Here is a 10,298-nt window from a genome sequence, read left to right on the forward strand (position 1 = left end):
TATATAATACATAATATATAGTATATAATACATAATATACAATATATAATATATATTTTATATGTATATTATTTATATATAAATAATACTAATATAAATAAATGGAATGTTGATGAAATATTTTAAATATATAAATAATAACATATTTAAGTATATTAAAAATAAGTAATAAATAACAATAATTAAATGTATAAAAATAATATTTTTCCCTAAAACCCATATAATTTCATATGGCAAAGAATTAGTTAAGGTGCATGGCAAAGTGGCTTGGAGAATAAAACCAGAATTAAAATCCCAGGAGCAGTTTAGGTTGGGGAGGTGCCTCTAAAGGTCTGATTCAAAGCTGTGGGAGGCTGCTCAGGGCTTTATGAGGCTGGGTAAATCCAAGGAGGGAGATTCCCCAGCTTCTCCAGGCAACCTGTGTTTGCAGGGGAACAACATTAATCAAGTGGAGTTGTGCTGGAAAAAAGGTGCATTTATGGAGTTATTCCTGAGCACAGCCCTGCAAGGATGAAATGCAAGGCTGGGGTTTTTCCTGGTGTTTATCTGAGCCTGATAAATGAGCACAGGAGGTATTGGAAGGGGGGAACAGCAGTATTGCACATTCCAGAAATATTTTATACTTGTGGCTAAGCTGGCAAAGTTTTTAATAACTCAAAAAAAAAAAAAAATCCAGAAAACCCCAGAAAACCAGTCCTGGAGAGCACAGAACTGTGGGAATAAGAATATTTAATTTTAGAGAATTGAGTGTTAGGGGAATGTAAATAGGAAATGAAGAATTGTACATGGCAGGCCTTACTTAACTCAGCAGAGTTAAAAATCCCAAGTGCCCTCAGGCCAGGGAGTTCCTGCTTGTGAGGGTGATTCTTTGGTTATGGAACAAAGGTGAGCACAAAGAAAGGTGGGCACAGAACAAAGGTGGACACAAAACAAAGGTGGACACAAAGCTGGGCACAAACAGAGCTGGGCACAAAGAAAGGTGAGCACAAAGGTGGGCACAAACAAAGCTAGGCACAAAAAACTGGGCATAAACAAAGGTGGACACAAAGTTGGGCACAAATAAAGGTGGGCACAAACGAAGATGGGCATAAACAAAGGTGGGCACAAACCAAAGCTGGGCACACACAGAGCTGGGCACAGAACAAAGCTGGGCACAAAGTTAGGCACAAAGCTGGGCATAAACAAAAGGTGGGCACAAAGAAAGATGGGCACAAAACAAAGTGGGCCCAAACAAAGTTGGGCACAAACAGAGCTGGGCACAAACAGAGCTGTCCCTGTGCCCCCAGGTGAATGGCTGCCTGCTGGACCCCGTGCCCCCCGTGGTGATGAGGAAAGGGTGCCAGTCCCTGCCCTCCAGCATGATGGAAACCTCCATTGATGAAGGAATCGAGGCCGAAGGAGAGGCAGAGGAGGACCCAGCCCAGGCCTTCGCTGCCCTGCAGGCAGCTCGAGGGGGCAAGAGGAGGCACACCCTGGCTGAGGTCACCAACCAGCTGGTGATGGTGCCAGGCACAGGTACAGCTCAGCTCAGAGCTCATTCTCTCCCTCAGCACTCAGGCTGATCACATGGGGTGAGGGTTTATGAGTGATGAGTACAAGACAGTTTGTATTTACTAGAAAAGACAAAGGGAAAAAACGCCACAAAATAACCCAAAAATCTGCTGTTGAGACGGTATAAAATCAGAGCAGCAAATTTACAGGAGATCAAATTAAATGTGCAGCAACAACTGGGGAATCTGGCAAAACTGGTGCTTTCTCAGCTGAATGTCCCCAAATCATTCCTCCCCTAAAGATGAGCTGGCAGAGAGCAGTGGGGAAATGAAACCCTCTGGACTCCAGCACCAGTGAGGTGACCAAGCCTGTCAGGCTACAGTTTTGTCAGGATTAAAAAAAACCTGAACCCTTTCCAGTGAACATCTGCAGAATGTCTGTCTGCTGCAAGATACTGCAAAAACCCAGCAGCAAATCCCCATTACTGTACTGCAGGTTTCACTTGACAATTCCTTTGTCCAAATTGATTTCTTAGTTGTTCAGTCTAAGATAGCTCCTGTTGGCAGGAGTAGCTCGAGTCAGTGGTGCTGATTCTCACTTTTATCCTGTTTTTTGGGGTTTATTTTTGTCCCAGGGAAAGTGTATTCCTTGGATGAGAACTCCTCCCTGGGCAGCATCGACTCGGAGTACGACATGGGCTCCGTGCAGAGGGACCTCAAATTCCTGGGCGAGACCCCTTCCCTGAAGGAGATGGTGCTGAGCAGCCAGCAGCCCCCAGGGGTGACCTCCCCGTTCCTGGGGCTCAGGCCTGCCAACCCAGCCATGCAGGCCCTGAGCTGCCAGAAACGAGAGGCTCACAACCGCTCGCCCGTCAGCTTCCGCGAGGGCCGCCGCGCCTCCGACACCTCCCTCACACAAGGTAACTGCTCTGCTCAACGCCAGTCGTCTCTTCAGTAACCTGCTTGAAAGGCAGTGGCACCCAGGCACGGCAGGAAATGCCCTCTGTGCTCAGCTGTGGCTTGGCTATCACTCACTGTGCTAACCAGAAAATCAGATTATTCTGACAAGGGGTTTTTTCTTTTCTTTTCTTTTCTTTTCTTTTCTTTTCTTTTCTTTTCTTTTCTTTTCTTTTCTTTTCTTTTCTTTTCTTTTCTTTTCTTTTCCTTTCTTTTTCTCTTCTCTTCTCTTCTCTTCTCTTCTCTTCTCTTCTCTTCTCTTCTCTTCTCTTCTCTTCTCTTCTCTTCTCTTCTCTTCTCTTCTCTTCTCTTCTCTTCTCTTCTCTTCTCTTCTCTTCTCTTCTCTTCTCTTCTCTTCTCTTCTCTTCTCTTCTCTTCTCTTCTCTTCTCTTCTCTTCTCTTCTCTTCTCTTCTCTTCTCTTCTCTTCTCTTCCTCTTCTCTCTTTTCTCTCTTCTCTCTTCGCCTCTTCTCTTCTCTCTCCTCTCCTCTCCAGGAATTGTAGCATTTAGGCAGCACCTCCAGAACCTGGCACGAACCAAAGGAATCCTGGAGCTGAACAAAGTGCAGCTGCTGTATGAACAGATGGGATCAGAGGAAGAGCCTTCCCTGACATCAGCTGCCACCCAGCTGCAGGACCTCATTAACAGCCCTGCACAGGTAATTAAGCAGAAATCGAGCTCCATCTCATTGCTGTGGGACAGATCAGGAGAGGATGAGGTGGTGTGGAGATCTGGGAAGAGCTGATTGACAGATTTAATGTCCTGTTCTCCTTTCTGCCTTCCCCAGACTGGATAATTTGCAGCCTTTGCCCACCCTCGTGGTGTCAGTGAGGGGCTCTACCCACTTCCCAAACCCAACAGCCGCTGCTTTCAGTCTGAGGGGTGTTTGGGATTTAGCAAAGGCCAGTGACACCTTTTCTTGGTGGAGGCACAACTGCAAGGAGCAGATTGCAGTTACACACAGACTGATGTGCAGAGTGAAGGTTAAACAGCTCCCAGTGAGGTGTTTTGAGTGGAACAGGAGCAGAGCAGAACCTCTGGCAGGGAAAACCCTCAAAGCGAGGCTTAAAGGAGCCTTTCTGGCCATGCAGCTTGCTCCTCTTCCCCCTGCAGGAGGAAGGCTCCCAGCAGCAGCAGCAGCAGCAGCAGGAGGCTCCAGCTGCTTTCCCCAGCAGTGCACAGCCCCCGCTGCTGTCCCGGAGGCAGAGCCTGGAGACTCAGTACCTGAAACACCGGCTGCAGGTACCCCTGCCCTCCCTGTGAATGCCACACTGCCCTCTCTGTCCAACAGTCCAATTTCTCCTCCTTCATAAAAGAATGGAAAACAATAAGTTATTTACAGAAAGTGGGAGAAGATTTGTTACAAGAATGTTAACATCAAAAAGCTTAAAACATCTTGAAAAATCAAGGTAACACTGCCCCACCCTGCTCTGCCCCAGAAGGGTTCTGCATCAGCACCTTCTTAAGCCCTTGGGCCTTCCTCTTCCACACCCCCTTTATTTCAAACCCATTTTCATATACCTTTAGTTCATAAAAACCTGGTTTTTCCCCCAGTTTTCCAACTTGCAGCATCTTCCACTTGGGAAGCAGCTTTCCGTGGATTTTTATGGCATAACCTCTCCTGCAAAAATATTGCCTAAGGGTTAGGAGCCAATGGGCAGCATTATGGGTTTAGAGAGTGGCTCTGTGCACAGCTGGGCAGTTACAGGGTAGAAAATATTTCTTGTGCTTTCTGGACTCATTCATTAAATCAAAAGGCATTTAAAGCAGCTCTGCTTTCCCTGCAGAAGCCCACTCTGCTCTCCAAAGCTCCCAACACCTGCCAGCTCTACTGCAAAGAACTGCCCCGGAGTCTGGAGCAGCAGCTCCAGGAGCACAGGTGAGAATCCCCCAAACTAGGCACAAAAATTACTCTCAAGAGTAACAAAAGAACTGGAACTCTCTTTGTCCATTTAGAAATAATCTGAAAAAGGAATGTTTCACTTCAAAACTTCTTTTAGAAGCAAGAACAAGTCCTGCCATATGTTTACAGATTTCTCTGCCTGATCTTCAGCTCCCAGATTCCACAGAGCAGTGAACAGCAGGCTTTAAAATACAAACACAGTGCATCTCATTCTGAACAAACTGAATTAAACAATGCATGGGGTTAGCTTAAAAAATTGATGGAGTTATCAGAGATGTGTGGTAACACTGAAAGGTGATAACTGTGATGTGCTGCAGCAGTCAATGAGCAGGATTGCCCGGGGATTTGGAGCTGTGTGAGTGGCCCAAATGGCCAAAATAACCATTTTTTCTGTCCTGCCTGCAGGCTGCACCAGAAGAGGCTGTTCCTGCAGAAGCAGTCCCAGCTGCAGGCCTACTTTAACCAGATGCAGATAGCAGAGAGCTCGTATCCGCGGGCCAGCCCGCTGCCCCTGCCCTGCCCGGAGGAGCTGCAGCCCCAACAGGCCAGCAGCAGCAGCAGCAGCAGCAGCCCCAGCAGCCCCAGCAGCAGCAGCAGCCAGCGCAGTTCAGCCTGCAGCAGCCCCTGAGCCCCGTGCTGGAGCCCTCCTCGGGGCAGCTGCGCTTCGAGCCCTTCCTCAGGCAGTTCCCCAAGGTGCAGCTGGAGCCCGGCCCGTCGCGCCTGTCCCCGCCGGGGCAGGGCCAGCCAGCACAGCCCCTCCCGTTCCCCTACCAGACTTGTGAGCTGCCTGCTGTCCCCTCTGCCCCCCAGAGCACCGCGGCACTGCCTGAGAGCCAGAGCAGCTCTGCAGAGGCTCAGCCCAGCTACGACTCCCTGCCCTTGCCAGAACTGCCCGGACTCTTTGATTGTGAGATGATGGAGGCTGTGGATCCCCAGCACGGTGGTTATGTCCTGGTCAATTAGCACCCAGGGCATGCTGGAAGGACAAAAGGAGAAGCATGTGAATTTTTGGTTGGTTTTTGGTTTTTTTTTTTTCTCCCCCTGTTCCTACCCCTCCCCCCCGTCGAAGTTTTTCGACCCTCAGATTGACAGGGGAACTGAAAATCCACCTGGCTGGAAGGAAACTAAAAAAGCAGGAGGTGTTTGGCCCCAGTGGCAAGGGCTGGAGAACAGGGAGTTCAACAGCAGCTTCATCCCACAAAGTCTGCGTGGAAGGAGGCAAAAAAGGAGAATTTCAGAGGAAGGAAAAAGCCCCTTCTGAAAACATTCGGGGAGTTTGTCAGCATTCATCCACCATCCACTCAGAGAGGAGAGTGAGTGCACACCTCTCGTACTTCTTGGCAATAAAAGCAATAGTTTTCACTGAAATTCAGGGTAGATTTGGGTCTGCGCTGATGGCAACTGAAATCCTCTGGAGAGCAGGAGCACGAGGTGGAATCCGAGGGAAGTTGCACTTGGGTTGAACTCCTGCTCTGGAATTCCTCTGTGGCCAGCCCTGAGCGTCTCAGGCAGCCTCCACTTCCTCCTGCTGGCACCCAAACAGGATTTCCCAGACCTGCCAAGGAGCTCTCCACTGTCTGCTGAAGGAATCTGGACCCGGACTTTGTCACAAGGAACCTGGGACTGTGTGGAGAGACCTCTGGGTGGGGATTGGAATTCTGGAGGATCAAGGATGAGCCAACAGAGACAGAAGGTAAGAGAGCCATGAGAGAGAGCAAGAGCTGCAGGAAATGGCATTAAAAACAAAAATCAAATCCACCTGGGTGGCTTTTAAAATCACCCCCTTTTTCAGGAGGAATTCTGCTCGCTGGAAAGGATCCACCTGTCCCTGGGTTGCATTTTAAAAACAAACAAGCAAACAAAACTGTGTTTTGAATTTGCAGTATGTGTTGCTGGTGGTTTCTTGAGCTTTGTATATTTGGACAATTATTTAGGGTTTTAGAAATTTAAGGATAAAAAAAAAAAAACAATGAGCTTATAAAAAGTTAAAAAAAACACCCCTGTGAAGTGATAGTGCTGTGCCTTTTTCAGTTCTTTATCAGCCTATATGCTTTTTTCTGAAGAAAGTAGACAATACCCCATTTATGTCCCTGCTGTGGCCAAAGTCCCTTCAGAGCACACGTCCCACCATGTGGGACATGTTTTAACTTCCTCAGTGCTTGAATGGCTCGTGTATATAGGACACTGAAAGTATCACAGCAATATTTCAGCATCAAACTCTTGATGTGTCAACCATTTCAAGGGATGCTCCAGCGCCACCAGGAGCTGTGTCTCCACAACTTTCCACTCATGAAACCCAGGTCCCGGGAGGGGGGAGGCTCGGGGAGCTGCAGGAAGCTGAGATCTCCACTTTGGGCTTTGGCTCTGACCCTGAGGTGGTGCCGTGGGCCAGGCCGGTGGCCAGGCCAGCCCTTTCCTGAGCAAACATTAAGCACAATTGCAGCTTCATCAAAGCACAAAGAGACAGAGAGGAACTGTGCTGATCACACCAGAGTTTGCTGGAAGGTTTGGTCTTTGGTACTGCAAATCCCCAGGGCACAGGGAGGTGAAAATCAGCGTTTACAGCAATAAGACCACATTGAAACACGGAATAGGAGGGGTTTGGGCACCCTGTGTGAAGGGGAGGAGGGTTTAACGGGTGACAGAAGGCACCTGGTGCCTGTGTGGGCAGGTAGAGACAACTCTGGAACCTTCTGTGACACTGGCCCAGTCCAAAAGTGCTCAGCTTCTGCCTCTGCTAGCACAGGGATCCTCAAGGCCGCAGCAAAGGAGAGCTGGAGGAGCAGGGATCACGAGATAAAGATGGCCAGAAAGCTGCTTTAAAGAGAAAGGGTTCTGTTGTGTGGTTTCCCTTCAGAAGGAAATCTGTGTGACACAGACCCAGTGACACCTGGAGGGAAGGAGCCTGACAAAATCTGCAGCAGAGCAGAGCAGGAGCAAGGAGCAAACAGAGCCCTGGCCTTGCACTCCCCCTTCCCACCCCACAGCACAACCCACACCTTCTGCAGTGTGGAATCTGTTCCTGGGCAGGGAAGGCTGCTCCCAGTGCTGCCAGAACAATAACCACTTCCTTCCCCAGCCAGCTCCAGGAGCCTGCACGTTTCAGGAGTCAGAAGATAAAAATAATTCCGTTCTGGAGCTCTGCAATTCATTTATCAGGATGTGCCAACCGGTGTGAGCTCCTTGGAGCTTTGCAGGGCTGGGCAGGGGGAAGCTGCAGTATTTTTTAATGTAGTTTAGACTGACTCCTTCCCCTCTGCCAAAAAAGCATATTTAACATTTCATGTAATTTCCTTTAAGCCAATTAGGACTAAAAGGCTTCTGAAGCCTTCTCATACAGAGAGGATCCATTGGGCACCACTTCCCGCTCCTTTGAAGTGGCTTTTTTGTTGCAATCTCTTCTGTTCTAACATTAGAGAACTGTGTACACTACTGTTAGAGTAATTATTAGCTTTATTATCTTGTACTACAGCCTCCTTTGAAGAGACTTTGGTGTGATGTATATGGGGTACAAATTTCATACGGAGAAAAGTGCAATATGTGTGTGTGTGGTATGTTCTTTAATGTATTTTTTTAAGGATTTAGAGGGGTTTAGTCTCTGCTTTGGGATAAATGCACTAGTTTTGTGAGCTCCAGTTTGGCAAGTTCATCTGTAGTATTTACATGCAACTGATCTGCTGGACTCTGTAAAGCAGTTACAGTGTATTAATACAAAATAAAGAATACGTGCATTTCATTTTTTAAATTTCTAGTGAGCTAAAGCAGCGCCTGCCACTCTTGTCTTCATTAGGGTCAAGTTATTTTCTCTCTGAGGCACCAAAACCATGGATGTCTGCTGCAAACACTGGATTTTCTAGACGAGATTTGTTCCTCATGGTTCTGACACACTTGGGGTTGTTGGCATCACTGCCTTTTTGCCAAATATGAATTTTGAAAGACTGGAAAACTTGGTGCCACAGGGTTGCCACAGCACTTGGCACTTTCATTAATAGAAGGCTCGTTCAGAATTAATTAAAATGAGATCAAAAGCCAGTGGAAAGATCCTCAGCAGCTCTTGTTTTAACATCACTAGTGACATTGCTGTGACCCTGGGACTGAGCTCAGTGCACACAGCCCTGCTCCTGAGCTGGTCTGGAAAATCCAAGGAAAGCCTTAAAATCATGTGTGAATTCAATGTACACAGCTCTGCTGCTGAGCAGGCTTGGGAAATCCAAAAAGATCCTTAAAATTGTGTCTGAATTCAGTGTACATGGCCCTGCTGCTGAATTGGTTTGGAAAATCCAAGGAAAGCCTTAAAATTCTGTCTGAATTCAGTGCACAGAGCTCTGCTGCTGAGCTGGTTTGGAAAATCCAAAGAGCCTTAAAATTGTGTCTGAATTCAGTGCACACAAGCTCAGTGCACACAGGCTTGGAAAATCCAAAAAGAGCCTTAGAATAGTGTCTGAATTCAGTGCACTCAGCTCTGTTGCTGAACTGTTTGGAAAATCCTGAAAGTGAGGAACATCTCAGGCTGACTCTAAGATTACAGCAGGAATTCATTCTCCTCTCCTCCCTTTCTCCCTCCACTGCTGGACAAAGTGCAAGAGTGGAAAATGAGGCATAAATCCTGCAACCCTGCCCCTGATGGGAAGGTGGCCAAGCAGGTCACTGTGGGCAAAGAGCTGCAAGCTCAGCCAGCAGAGGGTTTTGCTGATTCAGGTGATTTTCTGATGGGAATATTGCATTGGAGGGGAGGTCAGATGGCAGAGAGCTCATTTGAAATGTGACAAAAAGAAACTTTTAATTGGGTGATTCCCATAGGGCATCAGCTGGGAATTTGAGGCAAACCCTCAAAGGGGTAAGAATTGGGAAATGAGTGGAGAAATAAGGGAAATGTTTCTGCCCCTCAGTGCTTTGAGGATTCTGTTGCTTGCTCCTGCAGAGAATAACTCAGTGCCACTGCCTGGGGTTTGCAAGGCTAAAGGAATGGGCTCTGTGTGGGCTAAACCTGATATTCATCTGATTTTGGACAGGTTATCCTGATTCTCAGTGGTTAAAAATTAGCAGAACAAAAAGTGAATTATGGAAGAGCCCAGAGATGCAGGCAAACCAAGAAATTAGGTTAATTTGAGTGTAAAACCACAAGATTGAGTGGAAACTGAAACCAAGGAAGGAGCATCCTCTAATTTAATAAAAATGGCCCCTGATGAAAAATCGTACCTGCAGCAGAGAATTCTATCCAGTGGTGATAATTGAATAACCCCAGAAAACCTGTGCCTGCTGTTAGAAACCCCACAAATCTTACAGAGGACAAGAGTTAACCCTGGGGGTGAAATAAACAGTGAGTGGGGGGGAAAGACTCAGAGCCTGGAGCCTGACAGCTCCAAAAGGAACATCCAAAGCCCACACTGAGCCCAGGGTGACCATGGGGACACCAGCAGGGATGCCCTAAGCACAGGAAATCCCAAAAGGAGCACACACACCCCCACGGCAGCACGCTCAGGAATGTGGGCACAAGGCTACAGCAGGTTTTATCCTCCTTTTATCTCATTTTAGAAGTTCTCTCTGCCCATTTTCCCAGGGTTTCCAACCCAGCATCCCTCCCAGGAAAGCTCCACTTTCCCCTGCGCTGTCACTCAGTGTTTGCTGAGTTTCAATGTGGGGCTTTCAGGAGAGAGATCTCTGCTCAGAAAGCTCCCTAAAGGTGGTGATTTCCTGCCAGGGAAATGCCACAATGTGGTTTTATGGAACAGCCCCTGCTGGGGTGACTTATCAGCAAATAAAGGCGAGGGGCATTTGATAAGGATCCGTGTGGGGCTGCCTTGCAGAGCAGCAGCAAAACCTCTCACACACAGGGAGCTAATGGAAGGTTTGTTCCCAAAATACCCCCAGATGGACACGCAGGGAGCTGAGAGGGCCCTGCCAAGGCCAGGCACATTCTGGGAGCTCAGAATTCCCTGTGGAGAGCA

The 10,298-nt window shown here is 47.8% G+C and overlaps 1 protein-coding gene across 1 annotated transcript in view; it reads left to right on the forward strand.

The window, feature by feature from the left end:
* The window catches only part of SIK2 (salt inducible kinase 2), a gene marked incomplete at its 5' end in the record, with an annotated part of 14,306 nt that extends 6,220 nt beyond the window's left edge, over positions 1 to 8,086 (forward strand). The window contains 7 exon segments of the mRNA XM_031062371.1: positions 1,287 to 1,515; positions 2,126 to 2,410; positions 2,942 to 3,105; positions 3,561 to 3,689; positions 4,235 to 4,326; positions 4,756 to 4,894; positions 4,897 to 8,086. Of these exon segments, the coding sequence (XP_030918231.1) occupies positions 1,287 to 1,515; positions 2,126 to 2,410; positions 2,942 to 3,105; positions 3,561 to 3,689; positions 4,235 to 4,326; positions 4,756 to 4,894; positions 4,897 to 5,313 (1,455 nt within the window).
* Positions 8,087 to 10,298: the final 2,212 nt, after the last annotated feature.

This window comes from Geospiza fortis, unplaced genomic scaffold (assembly GCF_000277835.1).
Source record: "Geospiza fortis unplaced genomic scaffold, GeoFor_1.0 scaffold183, whole genome shotgun sequence".
Classification (NCBI taxonomy): domain Eukaryota; kingdom Metazoa; phylum Chordata; class Aves; order Passeriformes; family Thraupidae; genus Geospiza; species Geospiza fortis.